The following is a 20,049-nucleotide window of genomic DNA, read 5'->3' on the forward strand; positions in this document are numbered from 1 at the left end:
GGCGTTTACATGGTGTTAACATCAGGGTTTACACGCAAGTCTATGAAGAGATCGAGTGAACACTGTATTGAGTTAAAAACGAGCGTTTTGTTCTCAATGCTTTAAACAGAGGGGTGTGTCATGTGACATAATAGATATGGCCTATAGAGGTCTTAATTGACATACAGCTGTTGAGAAATCTTGCATTATATTTAATAACAAATAAATGAATAGTAGACCAAAAGATTTGTAAACGTAAAATTTTATTTTTCTTCGCATTGTTTATTTGCATTATCTTTCAAGACATTTTGAAAGGTCGTTTATAAAATAAAATGATTATTATATCATTTGTATATAGTGTACATAATTGGATTTTGTTTTGTACATTCAAGTTTGTTTTTTGTAACTTATGTTTTGTTTTGTAACTATATTCTGTTTGTTCTCCGTTTATATCATGCGTATTTACACATTCGTTGAATAAGCTATGGACAATCAGCTACTGCCTGTATCAAAGTGATTGGTATCCTTCCCGTCAGTTTTTAGTGATAATGGTTATAGTGCCACATCAAAATGCATCATATGATTCGCCCTATCAATTAAGAAATAATGGGTATAATGCATTATCCTTTACACGCAAATAATGTGTCCGAGGCAGTAAAAACGTAAATTATGCGTGAGGCGCAGCCGAACCCATTATTTAAACGTTTTTACTGCCGAGGACACATTATTTGCGTGTAAAGGATAATGCTGCACCTTTATTTCTATTCTATTACCACAAAATAGTGCGATTTAAAGAGAAAATATCACTTTTTTTCTAAATATTTCAAGCTATTTACCTCAAGGTGGAGCGCCTACGTGTAGCCAAAGCGTATAAGTGATAGCGAGTATTGCAGAACGCGTAACCAAGCGTAATGCTTTGCGTAGAAAGCGTAACGACGCTAATATACTGCATCGCGCTTTGCTGTGCGCTGTGATGCGAGAAGAACATAAAGTTCGTTGCACTGACCACTTTATTGCTAATTAATGGTCTTTCACGTGACGCGTTTCAACCAATCACAGTGCGCGATTTTGAATAATGGGTCGTGGAGGTAATAGAATGTGTAATAAGGTATACAAAATATGGTTATTGCAGGTGGATTGATGCTGCAAACTTAGACACTGATGGTTTCCAGTTATTTTGATACAGCCTGTATTATGATTTCTATTCGAAAAGTATGTTTTGTTTAGATAATTATTTTAATTTCCACATGTACTAACATAAATGTAAAACAATTAAAAAATAAGCATTGCAAAGCACTATCCCTAAGGCTAGCAAGTCGTTGCATGTTACACCATTAATACGGGGATTCATATTTGCTTCTCTCGTACTTCTTGGCTTTCACGTATTCCTGCAAAATAAAAAAGAAAGTATAGATTAAACTTGCATCATCAATACACAATCCTTAACATTTTATCAAAATTAAGCACATGCATGGAATAGCGACGGCAAACGTATTCTTTTTTATAATAAAAAGTGGCGTATTTCGCTCTTTGGCTTATTATTTCTTGAGGGTGGCACCTGAGTATGAAACTGGCGTACGAGATTCTCGAACACCTTCTGTTTTTGGTCTTTCTGTGACTGGTTAAACATTGGTAAAATAATAGTTTAGTAACCAGGTCCAAGTGATGTCGGATCTATATGTAGCTCATTAAAAAGTTAGAAAAAAAAGGGGGGGGGGTCTTGGAGTGAAATGTTGAGTCAGACCAAATGGGGTCATTACTATGATACGTGTTAACAAAACATGTATTAATAGTGTTTGTAGGGTGGAACAATCTGTGATGAAATGGGATGGGTTGGTGAATAATTGTAAACAACATATTAAAGACCTTCTGGTGAAAAGAAGGTTTTTGGATGTTTACACTTTACAGCAAACCTTGGTAAACACTGTTTACAAGTGCACACACTTCAGCATATTCAGAATACGAACCTTGTTGTCATCAAGCAGCTTCTGCATTACAATACCTATACTCTTGAAACTAGGACGTTTCTTTGGTTCGTTGTTCCAACATTCTAGCATTATACCATATCTAAACAAAAGAAAAGACATCAAACAATTGTTGCTTTTGTTCTTTTTGTTGAAACAATTATGAATAAACCAATTCATACATTATGTTCTCATTTTCTACAGAAATTCAAAATTATTTTGATAGTCTTTATCATACCAACGACTGATAGGCCTAAAGGGCATATAAATCCCCAGCCATAGTTTAATACTGCTATTTGAGATATTCGGAGCGGAATAGTTAGATCTTCAAACAATCACTTACAATTCTTTTCCACAATGTGAAGGTATTTCCATTCTGTATCCAGACGGCACCTTTGATTTGACCTCCTTGCCATGCATCTTGGGATATGGTGTTGCACCTGTTAGTATTCAAAATATAATCATTGTTTGCATTGCACTATGCAGGTAAAGATAAGTGTAACTGGGGCAGTTTAACACGTCTAAACAAAGAGAGGGGGAAAGTAGTTGAAACACCCTCTGAATTTGGTGCCTGTGCATAAGTATAGTAGACCTATGTGGTTCTGCTATCATTGATATCAAAAGAAGAACAAACATTTTACAAATCGACGTCAAAATATTCACGATAATTGACCAAAACTTTGAAATTCGGTCAAAATTGCTTAACAATGGCCAAATCATAGAAACTTGGGATTTTTAAAGTACTTGACACTGAGAAGTATAGGAAAAGTATAAATCCCCATAATATTAACATATTCCTAACCATTCCTAACCATCAAAGCTGGACGGTCCATCATACAACGGCTAAGGTTGTGGGTTAAAATAAATTCGCTAAAATAAGCCCAAACAACATGAACAATGGTCGTACAATTACGTGGAGCCGTTTTACGACGACTGTCAGAGAAAAAAAAGGATCATTTGATTTAAATTTCAGCTCAATTGGAGCATTTTCGGTTAAAATTACCTTTTTTTTTACCCTGTGACCCCTTGGATGACCTCTGACGTTAGGAAATATTTGTATTATATTCTTTACTCCTTCCTCTTTCATTTGACATCACTCGGGGGTTCATACCTTTGTAGCATTTAAAGATATGTCCATTTCAGACCAAAAGGTTAGTTAGTAACCTAGGAACCTAGTAACCTAGAAACCTAGTAACCTAGTAACATACACTGTTATAGGCTGATAGCATTTCATGGTTCAGCAAAAATCAGGTAGGGAAAAGGGGAAGTAGTAAAGTAGGCTATCTAATTACCGATTTCGATACAAATTACGCAGCAAACAGAAAACTTTTGACAGAAAACGTTTAAATGTCTGGTTATATAAAGAGTATAAAACGTTTAAATAATATTCAGAAAACATTTTTTTTAAACTTAATGTAAACAGTCTAACATATAAATGTTAGCAAGTATTGACAAAATATTTTCTAAAATGTTTGTCAAAAATATTGTACAATAATATTTTGAAAACATTTGAAAAATGTTGTTGTGGTGGGTTTTTTTCATATAAAATGTTTCAAACATGTTTCCGAGACCTTCATAATATATAACATGACATTTAAATCATACTAAAACAATTTGTCCAAAACCAAAATACGTTTATAACACGTTTAAAACGTTATAAAAACACATTTGTGTTTGATGGGTAACTGAGTATGCGTATCGGCTCATATAGAGGCCCTGCATGAAATTATCGATTGGCTCCAAACAAAGGATTTGAACCGGCGTCCTTCACCGTAGTTATGGCGGAGTGCAGTCCATTCAATCAAATGTTGTCATCAACCTATTTGATCGAAGTGCAGGGTTATGTGTGTGACACGAACTGTCACGGTAGATTGCATGCTTTTGTTGAATGCATTTGAGTAGTCCGCCATATTTACGGGATGATACGTCACATGCAAGGCCTCTATACTAATTCGTAATGTCTGCATGTGTCAGGTACTTTTGATATATTTCATTTCATTTATTTTAAAATATAACTATAAGGAAACATACCGTAAGTAACAATTTCCCAGAGCAGGACACCAAATGACCAGATGTCCGTCATTGTCGAGTACTCGTTTGTAGCAATGGTTTCAACACCCATCCAACGAATTGCATGACGGGGCTGAAAATAAAGTGTAAGACATAATGTCAAAAAAATACACTCAACCCCCGATTGAAGTTCTCCAAACTTTCAAGCCATCTTGTTGTAAGTAACATCGTGAGGTGAAAGTATACTAACCTTTCGCACGCCTTGGGGTTATACGAACATGTCCTACACAAAATTAATGGTGTATCAATCGTAAACCATCTCATAACTTATTTATACAGAAAGAATACTGGTATAGATCGCAATGACCCATGGTCAAAAATACCTTTTTAAAATTCGTTTCAGCATGTTCAGAATGAACAACAAAACACACTGTTTGTAATAAGCTAACAAAGTTTGAATCTTTAAAGAAAAGTATGAAATGATTGGAGAATGTTTTTGTATATACATGAATGCATGCAATCAATGAATTTACTATACAACATTTTACAATGTTCACTTATCCGGCAGTCTCCTTCTTGTTATTGATTATAAAGTTCTGGTGCACCCAATGTTCCGAACGACTGGTGTATTAGGCCCATTCTCCGATAAAGCGTCCAAGTTTGGTCTCGCAAATTGCAAAATTCCAACCACGAAGAATTCATGAAAATCATTCAGAATCGTAAACTTTAATAGTTTCAGAGTACAAAACAATGCATGGGTGATTTTTTAACAATACTTAATTTTTGAGCAATATTACTTGTACGCATTGGTGGTAACGTATCAGTGGTAACGTATCTGTGAAGCCTTTTCACACTTTTGTCTTAATCGTGCAAGTGTAAAAACTTACCGACTTAATACTCATACTTGATCAGTCATCACCCAAAGTACTAAAGTCTGGTATGGCATTTGGTTTCATTTATCACAGCGTTTTTTCCGAGGGGAGTAGAATTTAGGTAACGTATCTGTGACGACATGAACGTAACGTCAGGATTTTTTGCCGTTAATAGACCTGATTTTTTTTTACTTTGAAACCATTGTGTTATGTACCACATATATAATATAACCATGGAGCCTGCTTGACCCATCACATATGAGAACATTCATATAGCTAGTTATTTTGACAGATTGCTATCCATTAGAAATATGGTAACGTATCTGTGAACAATATTGGCGACATAGTCTCAAAGACCTGTTGGAAAAATTTAATAACCTGCGTTGTGATGTTTTATACTTTATAATTAGGGCATGATACCAGCTAATGAAAAGTACCCATAATCCATTATAATGCGCGCATGTATAGCGAACAGGGACACATTATACGGAACGCACCTTGGCTGGCGACATGGAGGAAAACAATGGATATGCATAATCAGCTTTATTGTTTTATACTTTCTAGGCATGTTAGAACCTCTAGCCTCACACATTTTAGAAAGCAACTCCTAAGTATTTGTTATATTAAAAAAAGTCATTTCTTTCAGACGAAACAAGTCTGAATACGACTTGAAACTATGGGCGACACAAATTTGGCTTTTTGAACGCTTTATCGGAGAATGTGCCATTATCCTGATACAAACTTGTGAGGCTGTTAGCTTGCATAATATAATTTTCGCACAAAAACCTGCTACCAAACTGGTGCTACTTTCACCATTCACTCACTTTCATTAGGAAACGGGCCTTGTTCCACACTGTTCCAGTAACATTGACGGATAACGTTGTTTCATAAACCAGACTTCAGCATTTCGACAGAAGAATATTTCCTTTTTGGAAATGATCGCTCTTTGGCGTACTCCAGTCTTGTTCGATTTTTCTGGATTAATAGCACATCATTGGCTATGCAAACTGACCGACTCACATGTACTTTTCTTTGAAGGCACATATCAGTATTCACATTACTGCACAACTCAATACTTCAAATAAAATTGCTCCGAAATCATGTTTACATTTTGGTTATATAGAAACAAGTGCCCCTCGTTCTATTAAAAGATTATTCTGTCTAGCACATTCACCTTATTTTAGCTAGAGGGTTTTTCCACATTGATTGCAATCGTCATTCTGTGAAATCATGAGCTACCCCAATGCCTAAATAGGTCTAACTGACTTTTTTTCTATTATTGTGGTTACATGAGAGGGAATTCACATCGTTCATTAAATAGCTTTCTTGATAGACAAGGTTAAATGATCTAATTTAAATACTCAGGGCACATCATAAAAACACTGGAAATACACCAGGTTAAACAAACAAACAATATCGTTCTTCATTTTTTTTTACTTTTAAGAACTTGTCGCAATTGTCGCGATTTAAAGGTGGGTAACCTGATTGAAAATCTCATCCTCCATTTTACGTCATCAAAATGCTGATTTTGGTATCAGATGAAAGCTCATATTTTTATCATCAAAAAACTGCCGAATTAGTCTCAAAATGGTATACCATAGTTGAGACTAATTAGGCAGTTTTTTGATGATATCTTGGGAAATACACTGAGTTGGAACTTCTAATTTCAATAATATGTTTATGAGAAAAATAGAACATTTCACTTGAAATCAATATATTACATGATCATGATGATTATCATTAATGAAAACACTGTAGACTACCAATATCACACTGTATAAATGTCGGTAATTCCATTAGGAATAAGTCACATTTACAAAAAAAAAAAAACATTTACATTTGAAATCTTTTTGCATGAGTGTTTGAAAGGGATGACATTTTATGTTATATGTAAGTTTTAAAGAATTTGATTTTCCAAATATATCAGGTCACCTTCCTTTAACTCACCTCTCCAACAATGCCAGCAATGTCTCTCTCACGAGAAAAGTTTGAAATTTTGCAGACCATTCTCTCTCCTAAAAGCACATTTCTTGTCGTAAGATCGCCATGCGGGAGCTGTTGGATAAAAATGATAATGTCAAGGTACAGAATCATCTACTTCGTATAGGATCTTAAAAGTTGTCGCTGATACTGGCAAGCGTCAATTGTATGATAATGCTTAGGCCTATTGGTAACGTAAGCCAAGTATAAATTGATACGTTAAAATACACCAACATGATTCATTTACACATCCGGATACTTCAGACTCATCCCAACAACATATCCCGCACTCAATTAATCTAGTTTATATACAAAGTAGGTAATAGTGCCTCCAACGGACAAGGTACAAAACACACCAAGGATCAAAGGATGATACAAGAGGATACCTAGAATATATCAAAATAGAAAGATTCGAGCCAGGTATACCAACTTGGTGTGGGGAACAAGACATAAAACAAGACATTAGTCTTTATCGTGTATTTGTCTTGTTCCCCACACCAAGTTGGTATACCTGGCTCGAATCTTTCTAGTTTATATACCCAAATCTTGATACAACATATTCACCCACCCCACCAACAACATGTGTACACCAACTCACACCCCTACACTACACACGCGCGGGCACGCGCCCCACCAACGCAAATCACAATCTCACGACCCCACTCCTTTAAATAAGCTGTATTACAAAACCTACCTGTATTTTAGATAAGTATTGCATGCCTCTTGTAATCTGTAAGGCAAAGTTGACCATGATCCGTGAAGTAGGCGTCCGGGCATTCTCTTTGCCTGGTCTATTACGACGTAGATAATCCAATAACGCATCATGCCGTGCGTATTCCAAAATCATGTACAATGGATCTATGGATGTAACGGGAAAGTAATATTAGGCGACCAAGATATTTGGGGTGTAACTAACCATACCAAACTTGAGCTTACATGATAGATATTATTATTTCTTGTCCACTTTACTTGTTCTGTTTCTTTCTTGTTTCTTTCCAAGCATGTATGTTTTTTAGCATGGCTTGAGAATTTTGTTTGAACCTGGTCTCAACAGGACCCAAGTGTGATATAACATTAGATCGATTGAGCCCATATTTATTGGTCGAGCTATGAGTTTTAAAATAATGGACGAGACGTAGCCCATCCTGTCTAATATTTTAAAACTCATAGCGAGACCAATAAATATTGGGCGTAAAGCATCCAATTTTATCATTATTATGTTATAATATTTTTACACACTTGGATTCAACAAAACATAATAATGTCTCCACACTGAGTGGCCGTTTAACAGGACCCGAGTGTGATATAAAATTGGATCGATTGAGCCCATATTTATTGGTCGAGCTATGAGTTCTCCACACGGAGTGGTCGCTTAAACAGACAAACAAACAAACCTAAATATGTGCAGCAACCAAGTAGGCCGATGACATACGGATGTGGGTCAAGCTTCTTCATTAGCTGCATTTCCCTCAGGAACTCCTCACGCTCCTTTGTTGTACTACCATCTAGAACAAATAAGAAGGAAAAATAGTAAAATCTTAATGTTCATGCAAAAGCAAACCATTTGCAAGACATTACAATTATTAAAACGCGTGCTAACTTATAAAGACAAGTATTCATTATGCGACAATAATTCATGGATATACATGTAGGCCTACCAAGTATAATGTTTACTTGTACATGTAATATACAAGTCGAGATGCAACTATGCAAGATTCGTTATATTATACCTTAAAGATTCACATACCAAAATATAGCATTATCATTAACAACCGAATCATGGCGGAAATGCCCGATTTAAAAGCACAGTATGCACGATTAGGCCAGAAGGATGCAAACGATCGTATTTTGAACCATGCCATTTAACTTTAATATGATATATCACATATGTATTCAATTTAGTTAAAACCTTCGACTCGTATTCTTGAAAATAAGTAACCAATTATTTTTTTTAAAGTAACGAAATGTTAACAAATTAAGACTCTACGTTATCTCTAAAAACAAACAAAAAATAACAACAAACAAACAAAAAACGAAAACATTATACAGAAAAAATTATTTTTAAGTATAAAGACTTATCTATGCATACCATTGAGAGTTTTAATCGCCACAGACGTGGCGTCCTCACTCTCCGTGATATCCCATGCCTTAGCCTTCCACACAGGCCCCATTGTACCATAGCCGATGTTGGTGACCAACTCGATACTGTCACGTGGTACTTCCCAGTCTTTAGTTTTGTCCGGCTGAAATAAAACATTATTTTGTTAAAATAAATGTTAATCTGTAATCCGACGATAGATATCCACAACTACTTTTGATTTCCGCGAGAAGCAAACACCAACAAAGGCGAAGAGTTTACAATGCGTTGATCAGTACAATTCGTCGGCCGTATCACATACTGACGTATTCGACATTTTTAACATTTTTGAGAAAATTGGTATATTTGTTTGTTATGTTCTACTATATATATTCACCAAAAACCATGCCTCAAAGTGGCTTAATTAGTAAGATATTAATTTATTTATTTTGACGTATTTGCAAAACCTTGAAATGTCTGTATCACATAACGACGTATTTGCCGATCACCTATACTGCGCAAGCCCGGTATGTCGTATCTGCAATTTGAAGGATTTGCCGTTTCACATACTGACGTATTTGCGCGACGTATTTGCGCGACTTTGTCATTACACGATAAAATCGCTGTTTTGTCCTTTTCACATACTGACGTATTTGCGCAACTGTTTCACATACTGACGTATTTGCGCGACGTATTTGTCATTTGAACAGCGAAATTGTCATTAGTTCTTTTCACATAGTGACGTATTTTATTTAATACTGTTTTTTTGCAGAATAAGTTATGCTCTGATAGTAATAAGTGAATTATATTGAAAATATAGTATATTCGCGTTACTGCTAACCTGGTTTTAATCGACAATAATGTTTTAATCAAGATTATGAAGCAAATGAAAATCTCTAAATTTTCAACTTTGATTTTCTCGAAATGCGTATTTTGCAAATACGTCAGTATGTGATGCGGCCGAAGACGAGCTGCAATCAAATGGTGTATCTGAAAATCCTTTGCTTCCAAAGTAATTAAAACATTTTCCTTTGACTAACCAAAATATGAGTGACAGCTTTGGAAAAAATATAGTTTATTAATATGTATTAATTTGATTTTCTTTCCAAAACAAACATCCTATTATGTAAAACTACGAAAGCCATATGATATACGGATCCTTTCCATACTGAATTGACGTCCAACACACTTGCTCATATGGCTGAATATTGCAGTCATGCCCTACGCTTGGCAGCCATGTATATCCTACCACTCCGCACTGCATCCACGTTGGATTTGTCATAATTAATCCTTGAGTCTTCGATCATTTAAAAAAAATAAAGGCAGAAACCTGACCCCGAAGGATGCTTGCCCAAATGAATGTTATAGTTATATCACTGTTGCCTAGAGATACAAGAACATAGAACCAAACTAGATTTAAGAATAAAGCTTTTATAACTCTTACCGGTGGAAGTGTTGGTAGTGCCTTCATCAATTTCCTAGGAGCTTCTTGTTGTTGATGACCAAGTTTAGCCGCCATAGCATCTCCCACAGAATCATGTCCTCGCTTTCTGTCTTGGTTCTGCCCTGTCTTTGATGCCATTGCTTCCCTTAGATTCATCGCACCACCTGGACCTCTCCTTTGTGGCTGTCCGGTCTTCGATGCCATGGCTTGTTGCAGGCTTACCCCGCCAGATGGGTTAGTCATTTGTGTTTGTCCAGTTTTAGATGCCATGGCTTGATCCAGACTCATTCCTCCAGAAGCCTTGTGTTGCCCTGTCTTGGAAGCCATTGCTTCTTGCAAGCTCATACCTTTTGAAGTTTTGTCACCAGGCTTTACTGTTTCATCCACAACACTTATGCTTACGGCTGCCATGCTGGCTCTTCGTGGTGAAAATCCAGGTGATGGTGGTGCGTTACCAACAGAGGGGGTGGCTAGACTACTCAGACCCTCGTCAACAGATGCTGATTTACCTATTTTGTTTGTAACAGACACTCCTTGTTTTGTCATTGCTTGATCCAACGTCATTCCCATTCCTGGTCTTCGATTTGGCGGTGGTGTTACAGGTGCCAGCTCTCTGCCACCCATCGCTTGTTGAGGCGAGAGTCCTTTACCAGACATTGCTTGTTGTAAGGATATGCCTACATTAGCTGCGGTAGCTTGCGGTTGCTGTTGTTGCTGTTGCTGCGCCTGTAACTGCTGCTGTTGTTCAAGTTTCAAAGCTGCCTTTTGCTTTTCCTCCATAAGTTCTTCGAAATTAAGCGGATTAGCAGCTCGATGTTTTTTAATTCTCGCTGCTTCTTGTTGTTCAGCAAGTATTTCATCAAACGAACTGTCACCTTTAGTAACACTTGGTGCTGCTGGGATTGGAGTAATATTTGGCAATGACGAATGGCGGGAAAATACATCTTGATTCGGAAGCGTTGGTGGAGGAGCAGATATGTCACCCTTTGCTCCAGCCTTCTTAGACATTGCAGATTGCAGATTAGGCAACCCACCACCACCTGCACCTGGAGTCTCGTCACTAGGTATATGGTTTATCTGTGCAATAACAACTTTCTTATTCATAGCATTATTGAGTGACATTCCACCAGCAGCAACCGCAGCACCACCCACAGCACCACCCTTTGAAGGCACTGCTACTCCAGGGCCTCTGGGCGCTTCTTGGTTCTGTAGGTTCATCGGTAAACCAAGTGTGTCTACTGGATTATCTTTACCACCTTCATTGCTACCGAGGAGTTCTGCAAGGTTACCTATTCCACCTGGTATTGATGTATCTTGACCATCTGTAGCATAACCTGCAATATTTCGCAGCTGTTGGTCAAGCTGAAAATTAGAATGAAAAAATGTATAAAAAATTTATGATCATACTGATCTTGTAATTGCATATCAAGAGTATACAAATACGATATTTACTTCGCACTGTATAGTCGTGCGGAAGATTATTTTTATGTTTATCCAGCTGTATAGAAACGGCCACGTGAAATAAGAAAAAGATAGCTCCGAAATCTCTGATAGAAGCTACGGAAGCGTAGACTGCTCATTTGCATAACAAGGAACAACGTTAGAGTCATGCTCCTAATATCAATTTAGTTGATAGCGGGTTTCTCATGTGATGGATTCTAAAAATGTATTTTAAATCACTGATCACGCTAGTCATGTTAATGGATCCTATATTAGGTCTCGTTGTTATTAAAGTTCTGCTGATACAAAGTCTATTCAACAAGTGATGTGTGTTATACCATCAAGGGCCCTGTACTATTGTATCATAATGTTCATTATATGTGCCTTGGATTCAAAATTATTTTATTCTTATAGGTTTCCAGACAGGAATAATATTTTCTGATATCTAAAGATTTTAAATACTTTTTGGATAGCGTAATAAACACTATTGTTTTTATACACACATTTTTTGTGATATTCCAATGTTGTCAAACTCTAAATGGCTCATTTTCGTACCCCTAGCCCATATTATGTAAAATGGCAGAGAAATAAAATGCAACATACCTCTTCCAATCCTTTCATCATCATTGGTGTTGGGACTCTTTCCACGTACTCTTCATCAGGTCTTGTGCTCTCTGGTCGTGGAGTCTCCAACAACGATCTTTGAGCTTTCTTTGAATCAGGAGCCAGACCTGTCTGGAAGGACATCTGCGTGTCTGATCGATATAAACCAGTATCTGTTCCATCAACCCCATCTGTGTCAAAAAATGACGTTTCCTCTCGCGCCAATGGATCGTCTGTATTTTTTCTCTTCAGGTAATCAGCATCTTGGAATATATCCATAAGTGTCACCTCTCGATCTAACTCACTGTCCTCTCGCGATAGTGTACTCCCTTCACGTCCGTATGCACTGGGACGCAAACGCGCGGTTCCTGGTCTGGACACTGCACTTCCGGGTCTTGAGGACATCGAGGACCATGGTCGATCATCCTCATCAAATTCGTCCATATCAAACTGTTGAAATGAAAGGAATGTAAGATATAAGTTAAAACGTATTTCTGAATTTTTTTCTCATGAAAGATTGGATAAAACAGCTTTATTATTTTGGGATTATTTTAGATATTGAAATATAATTTAAGTACAATGACCTCTTATGACCATGGAAGTGCAGCGTTCTTGTTTCTTGCATATATTGTATAAATAGACACACAAAAGTATGCTGTTTTTATTTTTGCATTTCTTTCTTTTAATAATCAGGTTTTGATCAATATCAATTATCTAAACAAAAAAACATCAACAACACAACACATAATCGAATGGTAACATAATAATAAACACATTAAGTCAAAAGTCACAGAATAAGAATATTACAGCCGTTTAAGTACCTGATGTTTTTGTTGTCAAAAAATCAACAAAATGCAGCATAATCATTAAAACAATAAGCTAAGAAAAAACAATCAACTATCTAAATATACCAAAATACGAATGTACTTCGATCGTCAAGTACGGGACTTGTCAAACTCATAGAAGCGTAGAAGTGAAGTGGCTAGAAGACCTCAGTACACTAACGCACTTCATTAACCATTAAAAACACTTAAGAATCTAGTCTCCATTATAATTATTACGAATCGAGCGATGAGAATAAAAAAAAATCAAATGGTAATATAACAATAGAGACATTAAGTCAAAAGTCACAGCCGTTTTAGTACCTGATGTTTTTGTTGTCAAAAAATCAACAAGATGCAGCATAATTATTAAACTAATAAGCTAAGCAAAAAAAATCAAATATCTAAATAATATATCAAAATACGAATGTACTTCGATCGTCAAGTACGGGACTTGTCAAACGCACACAGAAGCGTAGAAGTACACACTATAAGTGGCTACAAGACCTCAGTACACTAACACACTTCATTAACCATTAAAAATCTCTATTATAATTATTACGAATCGAGCGTTGAGAACCAAAAAGCCTTAACTCACAATGACCTGGGGTCCATTTCACTGAACATCAACCCTTCGTAACTCAAATAACCGTTCGTAAAGCTACAAATACCCAATACTAGACGTAACTTAACGAAGGGTCCCTGCAGTAAATCCTTATTACTTAGGGTACCGTTCGTAAGTAAGTTTAGTGAATGGAATTTACGACTCGTCATAAGTTACGAACGATTTCGAGACTTACAACGCTTTTAAAGTTGAGTGAAATGGACATGATGCAACAACACTTTCTGAGTTATTTCAAATTTGAAATCTTTATTTTATACTTTTAAAAATCATATCAAACATAGCTCCTTGCTTTGTCATGGTGCACTAGCGACTTAATGCTCATTTTGTTGGAGTATATCACTGCGAGGTAAGGCTTCATGGTTCTCAACCCTCGTACACTCTATGGATTTGTTGCATCACGAAAACGTCGAATCAGACATTGATGAGTCCGATTGATCCGCAATTGTATTTGAATCAGTCCCACTAATACTTTCGCTAAAACTGCCCATATAAACGACATTTTCATTCTCTGAAACAGCCTCGCTACTGAAACTGTCATGAGAGCTTTCAAATGAACTTTTCCTAATATTATCACCATCATCATCATCGATATAAAGATCTTTGTCTTCAGTTTCTAAATAATGTTGTAAGAAAGTATCTGGTGATCTTGGTTGACGCCGATGACGTACCCCTTCTTCGCCCATCAGCATCAATGGCGTCTCTTCGTTCAGCTTGCCATTTCTCTTCAGTTTGGATTTCAGTTGTTTTCTCCTTAGTCTTGCCTCTGCACTCCTTTTGCCTTCCTACAAAATAAACACGGTTAGAATGAAACGTTAACTCATGTAGGTTATGACAATAATACAGAGAATTTGGTTCACAAACCAGTCCACCATCACCCATTATTAAGTGGAAATGTTCAATGAATTGTATTACTTCGTCGGTCGCAACACATAGTGGCGTATGTGAAGGACAAAATACGTCTCTGAGCAAAACGTTTTTGAAGGATATGCTACTAGTAACGGAGTCGATACTCCTCCACTGTTATCTCTCAGTGGCCCGATTCCATTTGTAATTGAAGTTTAAGGTTCAAACTATTAAACTGTATCTTAAATAGCTAGCAAGGAATAACTATTATAGATATTAGCTAGCTCTAAACCTATACGTCACTATGTGAAACGGAAAATTTGGAAAATGGCTATACGCCACTATGTGTTGCGACCGACGACTTGTAACACTCAAATCAAAACGTCTTTATTCTGTGCAATATTGTTTATAATCAGCACTGTTTAGGCCTACGCATTTATTTTAAAACTTAGGCATACGTACGCTGGCGGATTCCTATACCATTGTATTGGAGTAACCAGCTTTCTTGATGGAAGGAGGGGGACGTTCGACACAATTTTTACACGTGGGGGTAGATGAGATAGGCATCAATTTGGAACGGTATTACAGGTGGTATATACCGGGTAGTATATATTAATTATAGGGAGTGTGCTTCATTCTCTTTTTCCTTCAACTTCTTTATTTTCTTCTCCTTTTTGCTTCTAAGGTCAGAATTTAAAAAATACTTTTATCACGAGATCGTGTACAGAGATTGCCAATCATAATTTAAATGGAGTGATAAACAAGTAAAACAACGCAGAACAAAATGAGAAATGAAATTAAATTCCATTAAAAGATCTGTAAACATCATAACATAATCTGAACTGTATTTTTAACTTTGTTTACTAAAAACTACTACTTTAAGGGTAGATAAGGTATTTATTTATTTATTTATTATGCTTCTGTTGGTCGAAGCAGCCAAAAAATATCGATTTTCATTTAATATGTAAATCAATATATTATTGAAAAATAACACTTTGATGTTTTGCAAAAGTTCATTCTTCAAACCATATACTTTCAACCCTTGCTTGATTTATCGTTGTCAATGAGTTATGTACGTATATGTAAGTGTTGCAGATGTTTCAGCCCTCCTACAACATAACTCAAGAACCACAGGACCTACAAAAGTATATCTGTGATATTTGAATTCTTCTACACACTCGCAAGATGCTGTGAACTACCATATCGCAACACTTTAAGATAGTGCCAAACCTTAATGCTACCAATGGCTACTAATACGTACCGGAATGATACTCATCTCCGCGGCGTCCTTGTAGAGCTTCGAGTTCTCGCGCTCCTCCTGTAAATGTGATAATTTAAGCAGTTTGTAAATACAGGTTTGGACAAATCTCATTGTTTTTCAAATGTGAATGTTGGTTGAAATATATGTTTGCATTGACTCTTACTCTTTTTGTAGACTGATATCACCAACCAATCATGTGTAGCCTACTGCCCACGGTTGTTTGATGGGATCATTTATTAGTTTTTCAAACAAAACATCATGTACAACCCAATTTTAGGCTTAAACAGCTGAAAGTGATATCGTGCTAATGTTATACAGATGCTTTTGAGTCGTTCTCAACTTTAATTTCCCCTCTTTTACAAAATTATTCACTTTTATAGTATTTTTTAAAGTTTTTTCTGATATAAAATGTATCAAAATAACAAAATTGGTGGCGCTATTTAGTTACTGGAAATTACTCTTTCAAGCTTTTAATACAAACAATTCCTTTTATTGTTTGATAAAATATGTTTATAAAATTTCCTTGTTGCTTGTTTCGCCTATTCCAGCTGTTTTAATGGCGGTATTAATCACCTAACCCTAGCAAATAAAAAAATATGATTTAGGATAAATAGCGCCATCTATAGTTTGCATTTAGTTAATAATGAAGCCAATTCTATATACATCAAACAGCCAAATGACACGTGTTCAATTTTAAAGTTAACATATTCAATATTTGATTCACTTAGAAAGGTTTTGTCCCTAACTTTAGTCGGTAAAAGATTTAAAGCCAATGTGTCCCTTACTTCAGCAATGTTTAATTACTAAACGATTTATAGTCCCTTACTTCAAGAATGTTCAAGTCCTGAAAAATTGAAAATCACTCTTCTAGAAAAGATTGAAATCTAATAATTCAATTCGTTTTGATTGAATATGCAATCGGAGAGAGTAGGCTTAATTTTTAATAGTATTGAGTGAAGAGAACAGCTTGTCCCTTATTGCGTTATTGGGCTATTCCAGAAATTTTCCACACACCCCCCAAAGGTGACATTGGGATTTCCCACAGCTTTCCCCCTCAATATTGCTTGGGAATTCCTATCATGAAATGTCAAAAGAACATCCCATTTCCCGTCCAGATGCACATTGGTATGTGAAAAATTAGGAATTCCGATCACTTTTTGGTGTAAATGCATGTAAATCCCAAGTCCCAAATGTACACTCTAAATATTTGGCTGGGAAATCCCATTGTTATCTCATGGGTGGCTCGGGAAATCGCATATAATTTTGCAAAATCATTCATGGGAAATCCCACATTTTGTTTTAAATTGAACTTTGTCACCTTTGGGGGGTGTGTGGAAAGTTTCTGGAATAGCCCATTCCAGCTTAAATCCCTACACCCATATGAAAGACATGACCTAAATCTCACAGGGGGTGTAGATTTCAAATTATATCATCCATTACTTAACCCCATTTGAAATTCACACTCCGTGTGTGGGAGATTAAGGCAATGTCTTCCATCGGCTGTATGTATTTCAACTGGAATAGCCAATTTGGGTCCGTATACATACCACAATTTGATCTCTTTGCTTCTTTAGTTGATGTTTTCTAATAGATAAAAAGAGGACTAATAGTATCGTGATGGCTGCCATGCTGCCGAAGATAGTACCGAGAATTAATCCGAAGTTGATATCATTCTTTTTCTTCTTGACTTTTCTCACGTAATCTGGTGGCACTGTTAAAATAGAAGTATTCGCATAATTGTCTTGATGTTTCAGTTAACATGTCATCTGTATAGAGGCCTTGCATGTGACGTATCATCCCGTAAATATGGCGGATTACTCAAATGCATTCAACAAAAGCATGATTACAAACTACCGTGACAGTTCGTCTCACACACATAACCCTGCACTACGATCAAATAGGTTGATGACAACATTTGATTGAATGGACGGTGAAGGACACCGGCTCAAATCCTTTGTTTGGAGCCAATCGATAATTTCATGCAGGGCCTCTATAAGCATTCGTATTCTCTGCATGCGATATTTTTAATAGGGGTAGAGTAGTTTAAGGTAAACGCCGTTATGTATCTGCAGGTGTGTGCAAAGTTTGTGTATCGATGTTGTAGCTACTATAAAAATGTATTACTATAACAAACTTAATTACTAACAAAAAATGTGAATAAAAGTTCATCCCAAACGTCGTTTGCATTCAATTTCATCCAATAACCTTTTGAAAATATTGCTATAAAAGCTTGCTGTAAGAATCGTTAATTTGAAAGCGATCCCAAGCTACAAAACTATCAGGAATAAAAGTGACATCACTAGCTTTCAAGCTGATATTGACACTATCCACCATTGGTTCTCGGAAATCCCTCTCACTGCCAATACTAGCAAGACCAGGCTCATTACATTTACCGTGAAGGTATGCATGAGATACCATCCAGGATTGGAGAATGAATGTGTAAGCAAATCTCTCCCCTAGTGTAACAAGAGTACCGTAGAATTCTGTCTAGAAGCATATATGCCTCTAAACGAGGTTTGTTTTTAACGAAAGATATGAAAGGCCAATACCCTTCTCAAAAACATTGCAATAGATTGGTCTTACAAATATACATGTTTGTACAGCCGCCTTTATCAGAAATATAGTTGTTCAAACTCCAAATAACGTTTTTGTTGAGAGTGTCTGCCTCTTGTCTCTTGTGTCAAAAAAACCTCGTTTAGAGGCATATATATGCTTGTAGACGGAATTTTACGGTATTGTATTTCATCCATTTCGTTTGGTCGCCTTTTATTTATCCATTCCACCTGTCCTTGTTTTGCATTGGTACATTTTGTGTTTGTGTTTAAGCAATTCTCTTCATTACTTTTAAAGATGCAACACAAAACAATGTCTAAATTTCCCACTTGGATTTACCCTGCGTGCACCATTAATTCAATTAAAAGTTTAAACGGAAATATTGCCTACTTGCGATGAACATGAATTACAAAACACACACTGCACGGACCGGTGGGTATGACGCCTTACCTGGGCATGTTTGTAAATAACATGGCTTATGTTGTTCAGATTCATCTTCCACAGGGCACTCTTTTCCTCCATTCCTCGGTGCCGGATGATTACATCTCCGTGTTCTCGTCTGTGTTCCATGCATACATGTTTTGCTGCATTTGCTCCAGGGACTCCATAAACCCCAATTACCTACGAGAAGGAAAACCGGCACAGAGAAATATGTCACGAAGCCACCAGTCCAAAATATGTGATCAACATAAAACATGTATAAAGTTACATGATAAACCATAGGTGCGAGTTGTGTCTGAAAATGTTACCTGATACATGGTGGTGCAGATTTTGAAGAATTTCAGGTTACAATGCTGCTGGAACTCTCATTTACATGCATGCATACTTAAGGAAAGAAATACTAAGTTCAAATTGTTTTTGGTGTAAGGCAAGGATACTTGTTGCCTCCTCCAGTGTTCGTTGCTTCCATCAATGACAATGTCAACAGCATAATATGTCAGTCCATTGTTCTATACAAAGACTAGAGTGTCACATAACTCTAATCTAGTTACAAAACTACGTACACTGATGCACCTATAAGGCAATCTTGACCAATTATGTTGAATATCAGGGACAACATTAAGCTGATGATGAACGTGCTTTCCTTTCAAATTTACCAATTTGACCAATCTTACCATTCTCTACGCATTCATGACCAGTGCATTCGCCATACTGTTCCCTGTCTGTCCCAACGCAAACTTTACCACCTCGTATCGGAGGAGGGTCGTCACATCTTCTTGTCTTGAAGCCTCGGCATGTCCTATCACAGCTATGGAATGTCCATGCACCCCACTGCCCATCCACTGAAAATAATAGGTAATACATAGGCTACATGTTACGCTTTTGTATAGGGTCGTTTCATCAAGATCCAGCAATATTCAACAGCGAAGTGTTACGTGTAATCCGATTATCACTATGTCAACTTGATCACGCTTTTGAGTTCTGTACCGCGATCGAAATGATCGCAACACAAAGTCTATGGCATTTACAACCAATTCCAAAAAGTGTATCATACTGCAGTTACTGTCCGTTTTCCTATACACAATACACAGTGCTCTTTCCCATTGACGCGTGACCTTTACAAATAGCCCTACGTT

General features: G+C 36.6%; 1 protein-coding gene across 1 annotated transcript in view; it reads right to left on the bottom strand.

Moving 5' to 3' along the window:
* Positions 1 to 211: 211 nt before the first annotated feature.
* Positions 212 to 20,049, bottom strand: part of LOC140138651 (uncharacterized) — a 28,621-nt gene continuing 8,783 nt past the window's right edge. Inside the window, exons 6-20 of the mRNA XM_072160391.1 lie at positions 19,588 to 19,755; positions 18,923 to 19,093; positions 17,467 to 17,630; positions 15,920 to 15,976; positions 14,484 to 14,597; positions 12,370 to 12,819; positions 10,327 to 11,688; positions 8,895 to 9,048; positions 8,200 to 8,310; positions 7,500 to 7,663; positions 6,773 to 6,880; positions 3,975 to 4,086; positions 2,287 to 2,383; positions 1,947 to 2,046; positions 212 to 1,367 (exon numbers count right to left, since the gene is read on the bottom strand). Coding sequence (XP_072016492.1) covers positions 1,314 to 1,367; positions 1,947 to 2,046; positions 2,287 to 2,383; positions 3,975 to 4,086; positions 6,773 to 6,880; positions 7,500 to 7,663; positions 8,200 to 8,310; positions 8,895 to 9,048; positions 10,327 to 11,688; positions 12,370 to 12,819; positions 14,484 to 14,597; positions 15,920 to 15,976; positions 17,467 to 17,630; positions 18,923 to 19,093; positions 19,588 to 19,755 — 3,386 coding nt within the window. The 3' untranslated portion in view covers positions 212 to 1,313. The remainder of the gene's footprint in view (positions 1,368 to 1,946; positions 2,047 to 2,286; positions 2,384 to 3,974; positions 4,087 to 6,772; positions 6,881 to 7,499; positions 7,664 to 8,199; positions 8,311 to 8,894; positions 9,049 to 10,326; positions 11,689 to 12,369; positions 12,820 to 14,483; positions 14,598 to 15,919; positions 15,977 to 17,466; positions 17,631 to 18,922; positions 19,094 to 19,587; positions 19,756 to 20,049) is intronic.

Source organism: Amphiura filiformis, chromosome 18 (assembly GCF_039555335.1).
Source record: "Amphiura filiformis chromosome 18, Afil_fr2py, whole genome shotgun sequence".
NCBI classification, from domain to species: domain Eukaryota; kingdom Metazoa; phylum Echinodermata; class Ophiuroidea; order Amphilepidida; family Amphiuridae; genus Amphiura; species Amphiura filiformis.